At 44.5% G+C, this 21761-nt stretch overlaps 1 protein-coding gene across 6 annotated transcripts in view; it reads right to left on the bottom strand.

Moving 5' to 3' along the window:
- The window catches only part of dlg2 (discs large MAGUK scaffold protein 2), a 652656-nt gene that overhangs the window by 87364 nt on the left and 543531 nt on the right, over positions 1 to 21761 (bottom strand). For all 6 annotated transcript variants that reach the window (XR_004412314.1, XM_033022520.1, XM_033022521.1 and 3 more), the window contains one exon: positions 999 to 1175. Coding sequence is in view for 5 of the 6 variants with exons in the window: in XM_033022520.1 (XP_032878411.1) it covers positions 999 to 1175 (177 nt within the window). In the remaining variant the exon portion in view is untranslated. The remainder of the gene's footprint in view (positions 1 to 998; positions 1176 to 21761) is intronic.

The following is a 21761-nucleotide window of genomic DNA, read 5'->3' as shown; positions in this document are numbered from 1 at the left end:
ACTGTCTGGCACTGATAACGCAGTGGTTTAATTAATTACATTGAATAGATTAATAATACATTATCTCAGCTCGAACATTTAAAATCGCATACAATTGTCTTAGACGAATAATGTTCCATAGTAATACATGTTTTAGGAATATGACTAAAATATTGCAATGTAGTCCCTGGAAAGACATTACAGGGATAGCATAAATAAAAGGTGATTTTAATCGAACAATGAACAGGATATGGATTAGTGGATGCCATTGGAGGTCAGTATTTGTCGTCTCTCCCGAACTGTCTTTGAAAGTGTGTTCTTGGACCACTGTGGTCTTTCTGATGAAGGTACCTCCACATGACTATTTGGTACATGGACATCCTGACAGTATGGTCCAAGTTTCCCTGCATTGGTCCAAATGGAGTGTTTCATGGGAATAACACATTAGGAATACAATAGCATTTGATGCCCTTAAGTGCTTGTTTTAAGTTGCAATTTGACACAAGAAAAACTATCAATGGTCGTTAATATATTTCTTGCTGGGTAAATAAGAAGCGGATATGCAGTTGCATAACATAGTAAAAACAAATCATAGTATTAATTTTTTAAGCACATGTAGGTTGAATGCATTTTGATGCAATAACTTTGATCCGCAGTCAAACATTGAGAAGTCATTATTGTTCAATTGTTTTATAAACTTTAACATAAAATGCATTTAAAACATAATGTTAATTATGGGCACATTTAACTGTCGCTGCTGGGCCAATACATTTTTTAAGTATTCGTTATGAATCATGGGATTAGAAAGACACTTTTCCAGACCACTCTCATTCAATTGCAGTTCAATAAAAGCATTGAGTCCTTTTTTGAGCTGAACCTGCCGCAAACCTTTATCTCTCCAACCATAAACATAACCATCAATGGTTAGGATATGGGAGCACAGGGATTAGAATATTTATTACGGTAAACCTGAATTAAATTGCACAGTAAAGAGATAATAAAATGCTTGATTTATTGACCTTTTTTTGCTCGGTATGACACCCATCTCTTCACTGTCTCCTTCTGGTGTAACTCTTCGTGCCTGCCACCATTCATCATCAGACGCGTTGATAACATGTAAAATGTCACCGTATATGAAGCTAAGACCTTGACTCGGAAGACCACTGTCCTTGGTTTTGTCATAGTCAAATAGAGCTCTAAAAAATACATTTCAAAGTGTTGAATTTATTACTATATAGTTATTATTCATTTTCAGCACACATCACTATTTCATATTTTTACTTTCATATTTTATGCTTAAAAACGTAGAAATCATATGCTTCCAGTAACTTGATAACATACTCATTTCATAATTCATCTTTTGAATCGTAACAGTATGGAGTGCAAAAGATCCTTGAATTTCAAGCAAAGCTCTTTGCTCAGTCTGTACTAAATGCACATTTAAATGGTGCTAATTGATATTAAATATGCAGACTTTAATCATAAGAAGACATTGCTTTGGTGCAGTCATTTGGACTTAGATATGTGCAACAACAAGTGCAGGAGGATGAGAACCAAATTTACTACATCAGGCACTTTACCACAGCACTCATTATTGCTAACGCTCACCATAATACTTGGCAGGTAATCAAATTAATTCCACCTATCTCATCTCACATGGAAGTCTAAAGGAACAATTCCAGAAATTCCAGAAGAGAATATTAAGCATCTAAAATCAAGAAACAGATTGAAAGAAAAGCAATGAACTCATGGATCTAAAGGAAGGAAGGAATACAAAGGGAGAGTGTCCTAGAAATTCACTCATACCACACAGCTGCTCTGGTATTAATATGTTAAGGTTCCAACCCTTAAAGGACATCCATCTAACAAATAACCGCACAGGTGGAAGTGTTTGTGCTGCTCTGCGCTGATCACTAAGACTCAGGATGAAAGGGAGGGAACCCGTTTCACTGTCCCTACACATCGTCCCCCACCTCCATGCACGTACCCTAGCAGCCCTTCCAGGTGAGAAAGAGGTGTATTTCCACGAACGTCATCTACTACATTCGATCTGCTCCTTTACATCAACGAGACCAAGTACAGACTAAACAACTGTTTCAGCGAACACGTGCTGAGTCCGCCAAGGCCTAGTGGATCCTTTTGTTGCGTATGCTTTGCATGTAATGACTACTTGGGCTGCGATTCATGGACATCACCAGTTGCTGGGTGTCATCGCTGGTGATGCCCACCAGGCCTGTATTGCAGCCATCTTTAGCTTATGCTTGTTTTGGGGGCTAGTCCCCTTCAGTTTTCTCTTCAGCATATAAAAGGCATGCTCAATTGGGTTCAGATCGGTGATTGACTTGGTCACTCAAGAATTGACCATTTTTTAGCTTTGAAAAATTCCTTTGTTGCTTTAGCAGTATGTTTGGGATCATTGTCTTGCTGTAGAATGAACCGCCGGCCAATGGGTTTTTGTTTGAACTTGAGCAGCTAGGATGTGTCTATATACTTCAGAATTCATTATGGTACAACCTTCAGCAGTTGTATCATCAATTAAGTTAAGTGAACCAGTACCTTCAGCAGCCATACATGCCCAGGTCATAACACCCCCGCCACAGTATTTCACAGATGAAGTGGGTATGCTTTAGATCTTGGGCAGTTGGACACACTAGAGGCAGGAAACATGTTCCCGATGTTGGGGGAGTCCAGAACCAGGGGCCACATTTTAAGAATAAGGAGTAAGCCATTTAGAACGGAGATGAGGAAAGACTTTTTCTCACAGAGAATGATGAGTCTGTGGAATTCTCTGCCTTAGAGGGCGGTGGAGGCAGGTTCTCTGGATGCTTTCAAGAGAGAGCAAGATAGGGCTCTTAAAAATAGCGCAGTCAGGGGATGTGGGGAGAAGGCAGGAACGGGGTACTGATTGGGGATGATCAGCCATGATCACATTGAATGGCGGTGCTGGCTCGAAGGGTCCAATGGCCCACTCCTGCACCTATTGTCTATTGTCTATAAACACTTTTAGGCAAGGAAGTGGCATCTTCTATACAGCTTTATCATTGTAGCAGATTTGCCTGTAACATGGTCTACTTTTTATTGGGATTTGTTCGACATACATGGATAGTGCAAACTGTGTGCAGCATTGACCATATGTTATTGGTCAAGATAGTTTAAAGCAAGCTTCTATTGAATGAGACATTTTAATCACCAAGAAATAAGCAGTTCTATTATTCATGAGAACAGTAAGTCAAATAGATGTAAATTTCTTCAAAATTTCATTAAAACCAGTCATGCATTGTGAGGAAAGTAAATAAAACCACCAGTAAACAAACAGATGAAAATGGATAAGAATTCAAAATTTGGAAGATGTTCATAATGTTGAGGTAGTCAGAGACAGCAGAAGGGAAAAGTTGCAAGTCTTCAAGAAATTATGTTTGCAAGAAGAATTTTGTGAACTTTTACAAGAGCAGATGAAATGCACGTTTACAAATGTCAAAGCGAGCTTATTGAAAAACTGTTTTATAAAGGGCACATAAAAGTGCCAAAAATATTACATCAATTTACACTGGAATGCCTGCTGCCCAATTGTTGGGCCTATTTTCAAAAATTCTTATTTAACACTTCAAAGAGACCAATAATCTTCTAAGGAGTGAAGGATAATTACAGAGAACTGCTAGAAAAATCAGGGGAATCAGAAGACTGAAAGATGGAGAGTAACATTGCTGCCAGCCATGTGGTGTAATTTGTGATACGAACCGCTAATAAAGTTCATAATGTCTTATGATAACTGAATAAACAAGATCCAAGATAGACACAAAGAGCTGGAGTAACTCAGCGGGACAGACAGCATCTCTGTAAAGAAGGAATGGGTGGTGTTTTGGGTCGAGAAACGTCACCCATTCCTTCAGAGTGAAGAAGGGTCTTGACCCGACACATCACCCATTCCTTCTCTCCAGAGATACTGCCCCTCCTGCTGAGTTACTCCAGCTTTTTGTGTCTATCTTCGGTTTAAACCAGCATCTGCAGTTCCTTCCTAAACAAGATCCAAAACCCCAGCACAAATTTCTCAGAGTAATTTGAATGCATTTTCATGATTTTGTCACAAAATTCTTATGCAATTCAATTTCTAGGGCACACATAAACTGGTAAATAAATTTTCATGATCTTTGGCCATGTGTTAATAATGTTGATTATTGGATAAATATTTTCAGGGATAACACATGTGCAATTCTTCCAAAAACCACCATGAAATCTTGTACATGTATCTAAAAGAGTACACAAGGACTTGTGATACGAACATCAGATTGGGTACTGTTACCAAACTAGGACATTGGCAAAGCTATCTGTGTAAGTAGACATCAAGATACTATCTTTTGATGTTGTATGGTCGTTACCAATTGATCCATGGATGACACTAAATCATCAGGCCATCACTCCATAACACAATGAAAGATCAGTGATTAAATGTGAGAGCAACTTAGTGTGTCATTTTCTATAATTTAGGTTTTATAAATGGAATAGAAGATACCATGTTTGATTCTTTTAAAGGTCATATTCAAGGTGAACCAGATAATCACAAACTTGCATGCATAAGTTTTTTCCTAATAAGAGATAACATTTATGAAAATTTTCTCAATATTTCTGATAATTCCATATTCTAAATTAACGTGGGATTAGAGAATTTACCCAATAAACTTTCTTGCTGGATTATTTTTATCATTAATATTTATAGATAAATTGACAGTGTAAACAAATTGCCATTGTTATTTCCAATACTCTGATTAGTAGTATAATCTTAAATTTAAGAGGTCCTGGTCATGCATTTTCATTTATTAATTCAACTCCAAACAAAGATTACTTATTCATCTATATCGAGCCTCATCTTTAAAAACCCTTCCGTTAGTTTGCATATTTACAGCTTGGTCAATCTAGAGAAGCAAAACCACTCTAAGTTATTTGATAGACTAATGATATGAATGGCTGATCAGAACATTGGGAACAGGATAACAGGATTAGGCATTACACTGTTGGGCCTGTTCAATTCCTGACTGATTCCACATTTTCATCCAGACCAGGTAGTATCCCATCAATCTAAAAAATATTAACAATCCAAATTTTGAAAGCTCTAATTCTTCTTTCTGAGAGAGTACTATAACCTAAGATTTTCAGCTAGTTCTACATTCCTTTACAAACTACTTTCAGATTGATTGAATGGTTCAATTTCTCCCTTGTTTTACAGTTCTGTTTTCTCCCGAGGGTTCTTTCACGATTGATTGCTTTCATAAATCTTCAATAATTTGACATTTGAAGCTTCCAGCTGTTTTCTTCATCGATACTTTTATGGGCCCTCCATTCTTTTTATACTTTTGAATAAAAATTGACATCAGTTAGTCTTATTTCTTGTCCCTCTGGAGCATTCTGCCAACAAATAACAAAATAAAGTTGTTCTGACATAGTCACTCTCAGCAAAGAGAGTTAGTCATACAGTGTGGAAAAGGCCCTTCAGTGCAACCTGCCCACACCGGCCAAAGTCCCAGCTACACTAATCCCACCTGACTGCATATGGCCCATATTCCTCCAAACCTATCCCATCCATGTACCCATTGAACTGTTTCAATAGACAATAGACAATAGGTGTAGGAGTAGGCCATTCAGCCCTTCGAGCAAGCACCGCCATTCAATGTGATCATGGCTGATCATCCGCAATCAGCACCCCGTTCCTGCCTTCTCCCCATATCCCTTGACTCCGCTATCTTTAACCGCTCTATCTAACTCTCTCTTGAAAGCATCCAGAGAACCGGCCTCCACCGCCCTCTGAGGCAGAGAATTACACAGACTCACAACTCTCTGGGTGGAAAGGTATTTCCTCATCTCCGTTCTAAATGGCTTACCCCTTATTCTTAAACTGTGGCCCCTGGTTCTGGACTCCCCCAACATCGAGAACATGTTTCCTGCCTCTAGCGAGTCCAAACCATTAATAATCTTATATGACTCAATAAGATCCCTTCTCATCCTAAATTCCAGAGTATACAAGCCCAGCCACTCCAATCTATTAACTTATGACAGTCCCTCCATACCGGGAATTAACGCTGCACTCCCTCAATAGCAAGAATGTCTTTCCTCACATTTGGAGACCAAAACTGCACACAATACTCCAGGTGTGGTCTCACTATGGCCCTGTACAACTGCAGAAGGACCTCTTTGCTCCTATACTCAACTCCTCTTGTTATGAAGGCCAACATACAATACAATACAATACAATTTATTTGTTGTCATTTGAACCCAGAGGTTCAAACTAAATTTGGTTTCTGCAGTCATACAAACAAGAAGAAGAATCAAGACACAACACAATTTACACAAACATCCATCACAGTGAATCTCCTCCTCACTGTGATGGAAGGCAAAGTCTTATCTCTCCCCTGCACTCCTCGTTCTCCTCCCGATGTCAGTCAAAGCCCCCGGCGGGCGATGGTAAATAAGTCCCGCGGCAATTATAAAGCCGCGCCGGGCGATGCAAGGCCCTGCTCCGGGTCTTGGTGTTGGAGTCCCCGGCGTGCGCTAACAAGTCCCTAACATACCATTTGGTTTCTTCATTGCCTGCTGTACCTACATGCTTCCATTCAGTGACTGATGAACAAGGACCCTCCAGATCCCGTTATACTTCCCCTTTTCCCAACTTGACACCATTTAGATAATAATCTGCCTTCCTGTTTTTGCCACCAAAGTGGATAACCTCACATTTATCCACTTTAAACTGCATCTGCCATGCATCTGCCCACTGACCCAACCTGTCCAGGTCACCCTGCATCTACATGGCATCCTCCTCACGGTTCACACTGCCACCCAGCTTTGTGTCATCTGCAAATTTGCTAATGTTACTTTTAATCCCTTCATCTAAATCATTAATATATATTGTAAATAGATGCAGGTCCCAGCACTGAGCCTTGCGGTATCCCACTAGTCACTGCCTGCCATTCTGAAAGGGACCTGTTAATCCCTACTCTTTATTTGCAGCCTGCCAACCAATTTTCTATCCATGTCAGCACCCTACCTCCAATACCATATGCTCTAATTTTGCTCACTAATCTCCTAATGTGGGACCTTATCAAATACTTTCTGAAAGTCCTGGTACACTACATCCACTGGGTCTCCCTTGTCCATTTTCCCAGTTACATCCTCAAAAAATTCTAGAAGATTAGTCAAGCATGATTTCCTCTTCGTAAATACACGCTGACTCGGATCGATCTAAATGTGCCGCTATATAATCTTTTATAATTGACCAGCATCTTCCCCACCACCGATGTCAGGCTAACTGGTCTATAATTCCATGTTTTCTCTCTCCCGCATTTCTTAAAAAGTGGGATAAAATTAGCTACCCTCCAATCCACAGGAACTGATCCTGAATCTATAGAACATCTATAGAACATTGGAAAATGATCACTAATGCATCTACGATTTCTAGAGCCACTTCCTTAAGTACCCCGGGATGCAGACCATCAGGCCCTGGGGATTCATCAGCCTTCAGTCCCATCAGTCTACCCAACACCATTTCCTGCTTAATGTGAATATTCTTCAGTATCTCCGTCACTCTAGATCCTCTGGCCGCTAGTATATCAGGGAGATTATTGGTATCCTCCTCAGTGAAGACGGATCCAAAGTACCTGTTCAACTCGTCTGCCATTTCCTTGTTCCCCATAATAAATTCACCTGTTTCTGTCTTCAAGGGTCCAACTTTGATCTTAACTATTTATTTCCTCGTGACATACCTAAGGAAGCTTTTACTATCCTCCTTTATATTCTTAGCTAGCTTACCTTCGTATCTCATCTTTTCTCCCCGTATTGCCTTTTTGGTTTTCTTCTGTTGCTCAGTTACCCAATATTCTGTTTTCTTCTGTTGCAAAGTTACCCAATATTCTGGCTTCCCGCTCATCTTTGCTATGTTATACTTCTTCTCTTTTATTTTTATACTGTCCCCGACTTCCCTTGTCAGCAATGGTCGCCCCTTACTCCCCTTGGAATCTTTCTTCCTCTTTGGAATGAACTGATCCTGCACCTTCTGTATTATTCCCAGAAATACCTGCCATTTTTGTTCCACTGTCATCCATGCAAGTTATCTTTCCAGTCAACTTTGGCCCGCTCCTCCCTCATGGCTCCATTGTCCCCTTTGTTCATCTGTAATACTGACACCTCTGATTTGCCCTTCTCCCTCTCAAATTTTAGATTAAAACATCATATTATGGTCACTACCTGCTATGGCTCCTTTACCTCGAGTTCCCTTTATCAAATCCAGTTCATTACACAACACTAAATCCAAAATTGCCTTCTCCCTGGTACGCTCCAGTACAAGCTGCTCTAAGAATCCATCACAGAGGCAATCCACTAACTCCCTTTCTTGGGGTCCAGTGCCAACCTGATTTTCCCAGTCTACCTGCTTGTTGAAATCTCCCATAACAACTGTAGCGTCACCTTTACGACATGCCAATTTTAACTCTACTTGGCTACTGTTTAAGGGCCTGTAGATAACTCCCATTAGGGTCTTTTTACCCGTACAATTTCTCAGTTCTATTCATATTGACTCTACATCTCCTGATTCTATGTCACTCCTCGCAAGGGACTGAATTTCATTCCTCACCAACAGAGCAACCCCACCTCATCTGCCCACCTTTTTTTTTTTCGATAGGACGTATACCCTTGAATATTCAGTTTCTTAAATGTTGCGATAGTCCTTGTTACAACTACCTCCTCTGTCAGCTCGTTCCATACACCCACCACCCTTTGAGTGCAAAAATTATCCCTCAGATTCCTATTAAATCTTTTCCCATTCACCTTAAACCTATGTCCCCTACTCTGGGCAAGAGACTGTGCATCCACCTGATCTAGTCCTCTCATGATTTTATACACCTCTATAAGATCATCCCTCATCCTCCTGTGCTCCAGGGAATAGTCCCAGATTACTCAACCTCTCCCTATAGCTCAGAGGGGAATCCTCGACCTCGCGGAGGCGCGCAGGATCTATAAACACCCGGGAGGCCTTCATGAAGTCCGGAATCGAGGCCGTCGGGCAGGATCTCCCAGCAGCAAATGAGCTGGAGGTGCTGACTGTAAGGGAATTTCCGACCACTGGGGAATCCCCGACCTCGCAGAGACTCGTAAGTACTGTACCTGTAAACACCAAGGACATCTTCATGGAGTATGGAAACGTGTTCATCGGGCAGGACTACAAGTAAGACTGAAGCGCAGGGGACTTCGGCCCCCTCTCCCTACCATCCTACTAGCCAACATACAGTTACTAGAAAACAAAGTGGATGACTTAAGGGCAAGGCTGCTTCACCAAAGATAGCTGAGGGAATGCTCTGTGTTCTGCTTCACAGAGACATGGCTCACACCCAGCTCCCCAGACTCAGCGGTCTAGCCTGAAGGGTTCTCCATCCACCGTATGAACCATACGCAGGCATCTAGGAAAGGGAGAGGAGGAGGGCGTCTGCTTCATGGTCAACTCTTCGTGGTGCTCAGACGTGGCAGTCCTATCAAACTCCTGCTCTCCGCACCTGGAACCTACCGCCCCTTCTACCTACCGAGGGAATTCACCTCCATCATCCTGACCGCGGTCTACATCTCACCCTAGACAGACGTCCGTCTGGCACTGGAGGAGCTGCACGCCGTGGTTAACAAGCACCAGACAGCCAACCCTGAGGCATTTACCACCGGGGACTTCAACAAAGCTAACCTGAAGAAATCGCTTCCTAACTTCCACCAACATGTCTCCTGCAGCACCAGAGGATCAAACACCCTTGACCACTGCTACACAACCATTAAAGATGCATATCGCTCCATCCCTCGCCCTCACTTCAGAAAATCCAGCGGTGCTGCTTTGTCCTGCATACAGGCAGCAACTGAAGAAAGCACCCCCAGAGGTGAGGACTGTACAGAGCTGGTCAGGGAAGGCAGAGGAACAACTCCAGGACTGCTTGGAGTCTGTGGTCTGGGCAATGTTGAGGGACATGGCAACGGACCTGAGTGAATACACCACAGTCGTCACAGACTTCATAAAGAAAATTGTGGAGGACTGTGTTCCAACAAAAACCTTCCAAGTGTTTCCTAACCAGAAGCCTTAGATGTACCATGAGATCCGCATTCTCCTGAAGATCCTGAGCATTCAGGTCTGGCGATGCAGATGTCTATAAGAAGTCCAGACACGACCTTGGTAATACCATCAAAAAGGCCGAAAGGGGCATCTGCTCTAAGCTGGAGGATGAGACGAATGCTCGGCAAATTGGGCAGGGCTTGAATGCCATCATGGACTACAAGGCGAAATCAGGAGACGGCTCAAACAACAGCGAAGCATCACTCCCTGATGAGCTCAATGCGTTCTACGTACGGTTCAATAGGGAGAACACTGATGTGCCTTCCCGAGCCCGTATTCGCCCTGATGGTGTTACAGTCACAGTCACAAAGGCCAACGTCAGCAGATCCTGCAGGGGGTGAACCCTCAGAAAGCGCCTGGAACTGATGGTACACCCAGTCGAGTTCTCAAGACCTGTGCAGACCAACTGGCAGGAGTTTTTGCAGACATTTTCAACCTCTCACTTACTTCTGAGGTCTGAGGTTCCCACCTGCTTTAAGAGGGCATCAATAATACTGGTGCCCAAGAAGAGTAAGATGACGTGTCTCAATGACTATCGACCAGTGGCACTAACATCTGTGGAGATGAAGTGCTTTGAGAGGTTGCTTATGGTGCACATTAACTCCTACCTCGACAAGAACCTCGACCAACTACAGTTCGCTTACCGCCACAACAGGTCAACGGAGGATGCAATTTCGCTTGCTCTCCACTCCACACTGGACCACTTGAACAATAAAAACACCCACGTCAGGCTGTTGTTTATAGACTACAGCTCAGCTTTTAATACCATCATCCCTTCCAAGCTGATTATCACGGAACTGGGCCTCTGCGCATCCCTCTGCAATTGGATCCTCGACTTCCTCATCCACAGACCACAGTCTATTCGAATTGGCGGAACCACTTCATCCTCAGTAACCATTAGTACGGGAGCACCTCAAGGCTGCGTGCTCAGCCTCCTGCTTTACTCACTCTATACCCATGACTGCGTAGCCGGTCATAGTGCAAACTCCATCATCAAGTTCGCCGGCGACACCACTGTGGTTGGATGAATCACAGATGGGGACAAGTCAGAGTATAGAAGTGAGATCGACCGACTGACCAAATGGTGCCAGCACAACAACCTGGCTCTCAACACGAGCAAAACCAAGGAACAGATTGTGGACTTTGGTAGGGGAAGGCTGAGGACCCACAATCCTGTTTATATCAATATTATATGATGGAGAGGGTCAATAACTTCAAACTCCTGGGCGTGCATATATCAGAAGATCTTTCCTGGACCCAGCACACCGATGTAACTGTAAAGAAGGCACATCAGCGACTCTACTTCCTGAGAAGTTTACAGAGATTCGGCATGTCGAAGAGGATTCCCCTAAACTTCTACAGGTGCACGGTAGAGAGCATTCTGACTGGTTGCATCGTAGCCTGGTTCAGCAACTTGAAAGTCCAGGACCAAAAAAGACTACAAAAAGTTGTGACCACTGCCCAGTCCATCACCGACTTGGACCTTCCAACCGTCGAAGGGATCTATCGCAGTCGCTGCCTCAAAAAGGCAGCCAAAATCATCGAGGACCTACACCATCCTGACCACCCACTCATCTCACCATTGCCATCAGGAAGAAGGGACAGGAGCCTGAAAACTGTAATGTTCATGTTCAGGAACAGCTTCTTCCCCACAGCCATCAGGCTATTAAACACAACGAATAAGCTATGAGCTATGATCTGTAAAAGACTATATTACTATTTGTTATTTGCACTATATTTTATTTATTGATCTTTTTCTTTTTTTCCCCCATTATGTACAATGTTTACATATTCACATATTCTGTTGTGCTGCAGCAATGAAGAATTTCATTGTCCCGTCCGGGACATGTGACAATAAAACACTCTTGACTCTTGAGACCGTCGAGTCCTGGCAACAACCTCATAAATCTTCTCCGTACCCTTTCCAGTTTTACAACATATTTCCTATAACTAGGTGGCCAGAACTAAACAAAATCCTCTAACAGCAGCCTCACCAACGTCTTATATACTGTAACTGCAACATGACCTCCCAACTTCTATACTCAATACTCTGACTGATGAAGGACAATGTTATCAGCTAACAGTATGCAAGTTCCAAACAGATAGCTCACGCCCCTCTGAGTCACAGTGAAAATTGACAGATATGATGGGGCTCATAATAGGAGTACTAAATGTCAATATTAGATGGATAGTAGTCTCCATCAAAGGTTTATATTATGTTTCAACATACAGTATCTTAGATATCTGCAAGGCCTCATTTACTAATACAACTAACTAGTTGGTGGGTTGAGGTTCCACTTGAGAGACAAAAGCAAAATACTTTAGATCCCAAAAATCCAAAATAAAAACATAATATACTGGAAATACTCAGAATGTTGGATTGCATTAGGAGAGAGAGAACAACATTAGTATTTCAGGATCATTGGAACTTGCATGGTTTAAATGGGCTTACTTGTTTGTTCTCACTCCTCATGTGACCATTCCCTGTGGTTTTATCAGTTTAGATGCAGAAAACAAAAGCATACTCCGAGGAAAAAAAAAGAAGGCGGAAGGGAAAGAAGGGAACATCCATCAGTCAGACACTGATAATTCTGCAGATTCTAAAGGGTTGTTTGGTAATGGAAATGAGTCACCGGTACATAAGACTGCAGCACAGCCAAGTTGAATAGGCTTTCCCCCGTGTTCACTCTCAGCAAGGGAAATGTACATCAGTTCTTAGTCTGAAAGATATAGTTTGATCAAATACACATGAAGAGATCCTTATACATTGCCAACCTGTCTGAAAGCCTGTACAAAATGTTGAGAAGGCAAATGGAGTCTAGCTTCAAACTTGCACACAGCTTTTGTATGCTGTCTGGGACTGTCTTGAAACTGGAAGTTTCCCTCATCTCCCACATTTTGCCAGAGGTGCACTTCTTCCAGATCCTAGGATCAGCACTTCATTATCTCTTATAATTTGGAATGCTATGTTAGTGGCCGTTCTCTGTTTCAAATACCATCAATTACACTGCCGAAATTTCTCAATCTAAAGTCCCTGAAAGAGTTGGAGAGGAAGAAAAGACTGAAACTCATCAATCAGCTGCTGCACATCACATTCTAACTCGTAACATCACTCCAAGTTCCAGAGGCATTCTTGAGGTGATTCTAAATGCTTGGCACACGCTGATCTCTCTCAGGTACTCACTGCCTCCATTCACACTATTTGCAGGCAGATGTCGTCTCGTACATTTTTACAAAAACTATTTCTGCCACATCCTGCTCTTTCCAAGATACTTGATGTCATTGAACCCGTTTTCTTTCAGATTTCCGGTTGGCGGCGCGACTCATGTTGCAGCGGCCCCAGCAGCCTAACTGTCTTTTTTTTTTTTTTTGGCCAATTAAATGTAGTTGTCGTGTTTTTTAATACTGTTTTTAATTGTGTATATGTGGGGGGCGGGGGACTTTTAAAATCTCTTCCCTGCACGGGAGACCCGACCTTTTCCCTGTCGGGTCTCTGTTGTCGTTGGGGCCTAGTACCGTGGAGCGGCCTCCAACCGGAACGACCTGGGGGCTCCAGTCGCGGAGCCTGGGGACTACTTACCATCTGGCCGGCCTCGAAACGTGGGTGGTTCGCTGCTGCGGCCCGACTACGGAGCTCGGAGGCTCCAACCGCAGGCCCGGTGGACAGGACATCGGTAGCTCGCGGGTGCCTGGTGGGAGACCGCTTTTCGGACCTCCGCAACGCAACTTCTCCCGCCCGTGTCGCGGGGTTGGAACGACCCAGAGCGGGGCCGTACATGGTCGCGGGACATGCCAATGCCCACCGGGGGCTCCAACTTTGAGACATTAAGACCTGGAGCGGGGCTGTACATTGCCCGGCGCGGCCTTAACGGCCGTGGGACTTACCATCGCCCGCCTGGGGCTTCAACATCGGGAGAAAAATGGTACACAGGGGAGAGAAGAGACTTTGCCTTCCATCACAGTGAGGAGGAGATTCACAGTGATGGGTGTTTGTGTGAATTGAATTGTTTGTGTGTCATGTGGGAATTGTTTTGTTTGTATGGCTGTAGAAATAGAGTTTCGTTTGAGCCTCACTGAGGTTCAAATGACAATTAATAAATATTGTATTGTATATTGTATTGTATGTGGGAGAAACTGGAGCACAGGAGGATCACCAGCGCAGCCACAGTGAGATCATGCAGCCTTTGAATGGGTCAAGTTGAACCTGGGTCTCTAAAGCAGGAGCAGTGAGTCAACTGGACTATTTGCAGTTCCAATTATACCGCCCCGAATGGAACCCAGAAAACAACGTCACTCCCCAAATCCTCAGAAAGCTTGTTAATCTGACAGATCCGCATGCCCATGATACTTGCTGACCTTCAATCAAGGGAAAGGAAATAACACCCCTCTATTTGAGCAGGGAGAGTCTTGATGCAGCAGTTAGTTGCAGACAATGAGTTGTGACATACATCAGCTGTTTTCACAAAATTGATCTGGAACCTAAACTATTAAGAGAGACAAAGATTCATTTTTCAAGCAGAGCAGTTCAAGCCCTGAAATTCTGCCCACAGCAAGTGACAGATCTTTGGCAACAATGATTTAGAAAGCTTCAGCTTTTGAATGCATGGTTCCTCAGCATGGGTCGAGTCAGAGCCTCTCTCCCCTCCTCCTTCAGGCTCCTGTGGAAAGTTTTTTCTCACTTTGTCCTATTTCCGGTGAATCTGAACACTACCCAGTTTAAGGTTCATCCAGATTCTGCCCTTGATTTCTGGCCCAACTGCCTCCAATTACAGTGGCCTCCATAACGTTTGGGACAAAGACCCATCATTTATTTATTTGCCTCGGTACTCCACAATTTGAGATTTGTAATAGAAAAAAAAATCATATGTGGTTAAAGTGCACATTGTCAGGTTTTAATAAAGGCCATTTTTATACATTTTGGTTTGACCATGTGGAAATTACTGCAGTGTTTATACCTGGTCCCCCCCATTTCAGGGCACCATTATGTTTGGGACACAGCGATGTCTTGTAAATGAAAGTAGTCATGTTTAGTATTTTGTTGCATATCCTTTGCATGTAATGACTGCTTGAAGTTTGCGATTCATGGACATCACCAGTTGCTGGGTGTCTTCTCTGGTGATGTTCTGCCAGGCCTGTATTGCAGCCATCTATAGAGATGGCTCAAGATGGCGGCGCTGGCTTAACAGCCGCGGCCCACCTTCAGTCCGTCTGTTTTTTTTCTTTCGTTTTGTTCCTTGTCATGTTTTAGTTAATTTTGTTTTATTAAGTTGTGTATGTGTGTAGGTGGGGTGGGAGAAACATGCTTTGGTCTCTTCCTTCGGGGGATGCAACATTTTCTTCGGTCGTATTCCCCGTCCCCGTCTCCGTCTGTGCCGAGGGCTAATGGCGGAGCTGGCGGCATCGGAGCAGTAGCAGCGGCAGCAGCGGCGGAGACCCGACTCGGCACCGAAGCTGTGGCGGCGGCGGCAGCAGCAGCGGCAGCGGAGACCCGACTCGGCCCCGAAGCTGTGGCGGTGGCGGCAGCAGCGGAGACCCGACTCGGCCCTGGAGCTGTGGCAGTGGCGGCGGCAGCAGCAGCGGAGACCCGACTCGGCCCTGGAGCTGTGGCGGCGGCAGCAGCAGCGGAGACCCGACTCGGCCCTGGAGCTGTGGCAGTGGCGGCGGCAGCAGCAGCGGAGACCCGACTCGGCCCTGGAGCTGTGGCGGCGGCAGCAGCAGCGGAGACCCGACTCGGTCCTGGAGCTGTGGCGGCGGCAGCGGCAGCAGCAGCGGTAGCGGAGACCCGACTCGGCCCCGAAGCTGTGGCGGAGGCGGCGGAGACCTGACTCGGCCCCGAAGCTGTGGCGGAGGCAGCGGCAGCGGAGACCCGACTCGGCCCCGAAGCTGTGGCGGTGGCAGCGGCAGCAGAGACCCGACTCGGCCCTGGAGCTGTGGCGGAGGCAGCGGCAGCGGAGACCCGACTCGGCCCTGGAGCTGTGGCGGCGGCAGCGGCTGCAGCAGCGGCAGCAGCGGTAGCGGAGACCCGACTCGGCCCCGAAGCTGTGGCGGAGGCGGCGGAGACCTGACTCGGCCCCGAAGCTGTGGCGGAAGGCAGCGGCAGCGGAGACCCGACTCGGCCCCGAAGCTGTGGCGGAGGTAGCGGCAGCGGAGACCCGACTCGGCCTCGGAGCTGTGGCGGAGGCAGCGACCACCCGCGGAGTTTGAACCGTCGCCTCGGCGCAGAGGGAGAACAAAGAGGGAAGAGACGGAGACTTTAAGTTTTTGCCTTCCACCACAGTGAGGAGGTGTTTGGTGAACTCACTGTGGTGGATGTTAAATTTGTGTTGATTGTGTGTTTTTGTCATTTTTTAAATTATATGTATGACTGCAGGGAAACAAAATGACAATAAACGAATCTAATCTAATCTAATCTAATCTATATCTTACTAGACTAAGTGGGACCCATTGGGTCCCAGCATCACACGGGAGGGCTGGTCACCAATGCAATATTCCACCTCTCCACCAATTCCAATATTGCTCGCCTCAATCACAAGGATGTCCTTCCTCAAATTAGGAGACCAAAACTGTACACAATACTCCAGATGTGGTCTCACCAGAGCCCTATACAACTGCAGAAGAACATCTTTACTCCGATACTGAAATCCTCTTGTTATGAAGGCCAACATTCCATTAGCTTTCTTCACTGCCTGCTGTACGTGCACTCCAACTTTCAGTGACCGGTGTACAAGGACACCCAGGTCTCGCTGGACCTCCCCCTTACCTAACCTAACCCCATTGAGATAATAATCTGCCCCCTTGTTTTTGCCACCAAAGTGGATAACCTCACATTTATCTATATTATACTGCATCTGCCACGCATCTGCCCACTCACTCAACCTGTCCAGGTCACCCTGCAAACTCCTAACATCCTCTTCACAGTTCACACTGCCACCCAGCTTTGTGTTATCCGCAAACTTGCTAGTGTTGCTCCTAATTCCCTCTTCCAAATCATTAATATATATGGTAAACAGTTGCGGCCCCAACACCGAACCTTGCGGCACTCCACTCGTAACTGCCTGCCATTCTGAAAAGGACCCGTTCACTCCTACTCTTTGCTTCTGGTCTGCCAACCAATTTTCTATCCATATCAACACCCTACCCCCAATACCATGTGCTCTAATTTTAGTCACCAGTCTCCCGTGCGGGAACTTATCAAAGGCTTTCTGAAAGTCTAGATACTGGCACCACTTTATCCATTTTACTTGTCACATCCTCACAAAATTCCAGAAGATTAGTCAAGCATGATTTCCCTTTCATAAATCCACGTTGACTTGGACTAATCCTTTTACTGCTATCCAAATGCCCCATTATTATCTCTCTAATAATTGACTCCAGCATCTTTCCCACCACCGAAGTCAGGCAAACTGGTTTTCTCTCTCGCTCCTTTCTTGAAAAGTGGGATAACATCAGCTATCCTCCGATCCACAGGAACTGATCCTGAATCTATTGAACATTGGAAATTGATCACCAATGCGTTCTCTATTTCTAGAGCCACCTCCATGAGGACCCTGGGATGCAGACCATCAGGTCCAGGGGATTTATCATCCTTCAGATGATAAAGTTCTGATGACAAAGATCAGTCTGACGAAGGATCTCAACCCGAAACGGTAACCAATCCTCTAGAGATGCTGCCTGTCCCGCTGAGTTACTCCAGCATTTTGTGTATAAAGTTCTGATGAACATCTTCATCCTCAAATATTAACTCTGTTTTTCTTTGCACAGATGCTGAGTGTTCCAACATTTGGTATTTTTACTACTATCAAGCCCAGCTATTCAACAAATTCTTGAAAAAAGGTGGCACCACGTCTAATCTTATCCATGGTGCAGGTTAAAATTTTTTTTTAAATAAAACTCAGTTGGAAAGTGTTCTATTAAATGTAAAGATAATAGACAATGGACAATAGACAATAGGTGCAGTAGGCAATTCGGCTCTTTGAGCCAGCACCACCATTCAATGTGTTCATGGTTGAACATCCCCAATCAGTACCCCATTCCTGCCTTCTCCCCATATCCCCTGACTCCGCTACCTTTAAGAATCCTATCTAGTTCTCCCTTGAAAGTATCCAGAGAACCGGCCACCACCACCCTCTGAGGCAGCAAATTCCACAGACTCACAACTCTCCGTGTGAAAAACTGTTTCCTCATCTCCGTTCTAAATGGCTTACCCCTTATTCTTAAACAGTGGCTCCTGGTTCTGGACTCCCCCAACATCGAGAACATGTTTCCTGCCTCCAGTCTGTCCAAACCCTTAATAATCTTATATGTTTCAATAAGATTTCCTCTCATCCTTCTAAACTCCCGAGTATAGAAGCCCAGTCGCTCCATTCACTCAGCAGATAACAGTCCCGCTATCCCGGGAATTAAACTTGTAAACCTACGCTGCACTCCCTCAATAGCAAGAAGTCCTTCCTCAAATTAGGGGACCAAAACTGCACACAATACTCCAGGTGTGGTCTCACTAGGGCCCTATACAATTGCAGAAGGACCTCTTTGCTCTTTACCTAACTCCTCTTGTTATGAAGGCCAACATACCAATCACTTTCCTCACTGCCTGCTGTACATGCTTACTTTCATTGACTGATGAACAAGGACCCCCAGATCCCGCTGTACTTCCCCTTTTCCCAACTTGACACCATTTAGATAATAATCTGCCTTCCTGTTTTTGCTACCAAAGTGGATAACCTCACATTTATCCACATTTAATTGCATCTGCCATGCATCTGCCCACTCACCCAACCTGTCCAAGTCACCCGGCATTCTCATAGCATCCTCCTCACAATTCACACTGCCACCCAGCTTTGTGTCATCTGCAAATTTGCTAATGTTACTTTGAATCCCTTCATCTAAATCATTGATATATATTGTAAATAGCTGTGGGTCCCAGCACCGAGCCTTGCGGTACCCCACTAGTCACTGCCTGCCATTCTGAAAGGGACCAGTTATTCCCTACTCTTTGTTACCTGTCTGCCAACCTATTTTCTATCCATGTTAGCACTCTACCCCCAATACCATGTGCCTTAATTTTGCCCACTAATCTCCTATGTGGGACCTTATCAAATGCTTTCTGAAAGTCCAGGTACATTACATCCACTGACTCTCCCTTGTCCATTTTCCTAGTTACATCCTCAAAAAATTCCAGAAGATTAGTCAAGCATGATTTCCCCTTCGTAAATCCATGCTGACTCGGACCGATCCTGTTACTGCTATCCAAATGTGCCGCTATTTCATCTTTTATGATTGACTCCAGCATCTTCCCCACCACCGATGTCAGGCTAACTGGTCTATAATTCAGTTTTCTTTCTCCCGCCTTTCGTAAAAAGTGGGATAACATTACCTACCCTCTAATCCACAAGAACTGATCCTGAATCTATAGAACATTGGAAAATTATCACCAATGTGTCCACGATGCAGACCATCAGGCCCCGGAGATTTATCAGCCTTCAGTCTCATCAGTCTCATCAGTCTACCCAACACCATTAACTGCCTAATGTGGATTTCCTTCAGTTCCTCCATCACCCCAGATCCTCTGGCCACTAGTACATCAGGAAGATTGTTTGTGATCTCCTTAGTGAAGACGGAACCAAAGTACGTTCAACTCATCTACTTGCTCAAAGTACCTGTTCAACTCTTCTGCATGTTCTATCATGTCTCCTTCAATCATACATATTTCCCTACTTTTAGTGTTATATTCTCCTCGTTGAACAGTGTACTCAGTATATAATCCCACCCTTTTAATTTAAGTTCTGCTGTTAAGAGATGATGCCTTTACATGGCAAAATCATCAGAGAATTGACATTGGCGTATGGGCAACGTGCCCTGACACAGTTTTAAAACTTTTTCTGTCACTTTCCTTTCTCTTTGAAGAGGATTGGTATTTCACCATGAATTGTGTACACATTGCAAAAAAAACCCCAAATCATTTACAATGCACTACACATCGATGGAAATTGATTTTTTCTCATCCACATTTTAAGTAACATCATGGAAAAATTCAATTTGCCTAGTGCAATTATATTACCTCGTCTATTTTCTAATATTACATTTTTGCCATTACTAGACACTAAATTTCCAACAGGAAACAGAACAAAGCATGTCCCATTAATGAGTCATGAATGGCAAAACACAAGATTCAAAATTTATAGGTCAAATTAGTGTCCACATTTTACATCTGTCTCTGAACCACATCTCTTTTCTCTGATAACTGTGGTTCAGAAATGAAATGATTGTAATGGGAAGCCAAATTAAACATTAATTACAGTACGCACTGAAGCAAACTAAATGACTGCTACTGGTCATTTATGAATTTTGATTATACTCAGCCAAGCACTGAAGTCTGAACTGACCTGGTAGTCAATTGCAAGTGTAACTAACCTCCGGCTCTACTGAAATCAACGGCGGTGCTGAGAATGAAGATTGGATTAGCTGTGCATTGTGCTCTCAGCCTCACACCAATCTAAAGTGGCACACAGATGGTGAATGAAATCCACTGACATTGTGGAAAAAGGCAAACACAGTTAAAGATTTGAATTATTTTACTTCATTTTAATGATTTTATTTTTAGCATTTTTAGCAAAAGGGGCAACTTTTTCACTCAGAGGGTGGTGGGTAGATGGAATGAGCTGCCAAAGGAGGTAGTTGAGGTAGGTACAATGACAGCATTTAAAAGACACTTGGACATGAAAGGAAAGATTCAGCGATATGGACCAAGTGTACACAAATGGGACAAGCTTACATAAGGGATCTTGGTTGGCATGGGCTTTGGCCCAACAAATAGTCCTCCGTCATTTTCGCCACCTCCAACGTGACCCCACAACTTCCCATCTCCCCACCCATCTGCTTTCCGCAAAGACCGCTCCCTCCGTAACTCCCTGGTCAATTCTTCCCTTCCCAACCGCACCACCCCCTCTCCGGGCACTTTCCCTTACAACCGCAGGAGATGCTACACTTGTCGCTTTACCTCCCCCCTTGACTCCATTCAAGGACCCAAGCAGTCATTCCAGGTGTGACAGAGGTTCACCTGCACCTCCTCCAACCTCATCTATTGCATCCGCTGTTCTAGATGTCAGCTGATCTACATCGGTGAGACCAAGCGTAGGCTTGGCGATCGCTTCGCCGAACACCTCCGCTCGGTCCGCATTAACCAACCTGATCTCCTTGTGGTTCAGCACTTCAACTCCCCCTCCCATTCCGAATCCGACCTTTCTGTCCAGGGCCTCCTCTGTGGCCAAATTGAGCACCACCGGAAATTGGAGAAGCAGCACCTCATATTCCGCTTGGGCAGTCTGCACCCCAGCGGCTTGAACATTGAATTTTCCAATTTCCGGTAGCCCTTGCTGTCTCCTCCCCTTCTCAGCTCTCCCTCAGCCATCTGGCTCCTCCTCTTGTTCAAAAGGGAACTGCAGATGCTGGAATATCGAAGGTACACAAAATTGCTGGAGGAACTCAGCGGGTGCAGCAGCATCTATGGAGCGAAGGAAATAGGCGACGTTTCGGGCCGAAACCCTTCTTCAGAGGCTCCTCCTCTTCCTTTCTTCTTCTCCTTTCTTCTTCCCGCATCCCCCCACCCTACACTAGTCTGAAGAAGGATTTCGGCCCGAAACGTTGCCTATTTCCTTCG

Source organism: Amblyraja radiata, chromosome 6 (genome assembly GCF_010909765.2).
Source record: "Amblyraja radiata isolate CabotCenter1 chromosome 6, sAmbRad1.1.pri, whole genome shotgun sequence".
Lineage (NCBI taxonomy): Eukaryota > Metazoa > Chordata > Chondrichthyes > Rajiformes > Rajidae > Amblyraja > Amblyraja radiata.
This window is presented reverse-complemented; position numbering and strand designations above follow the sequence as displayed.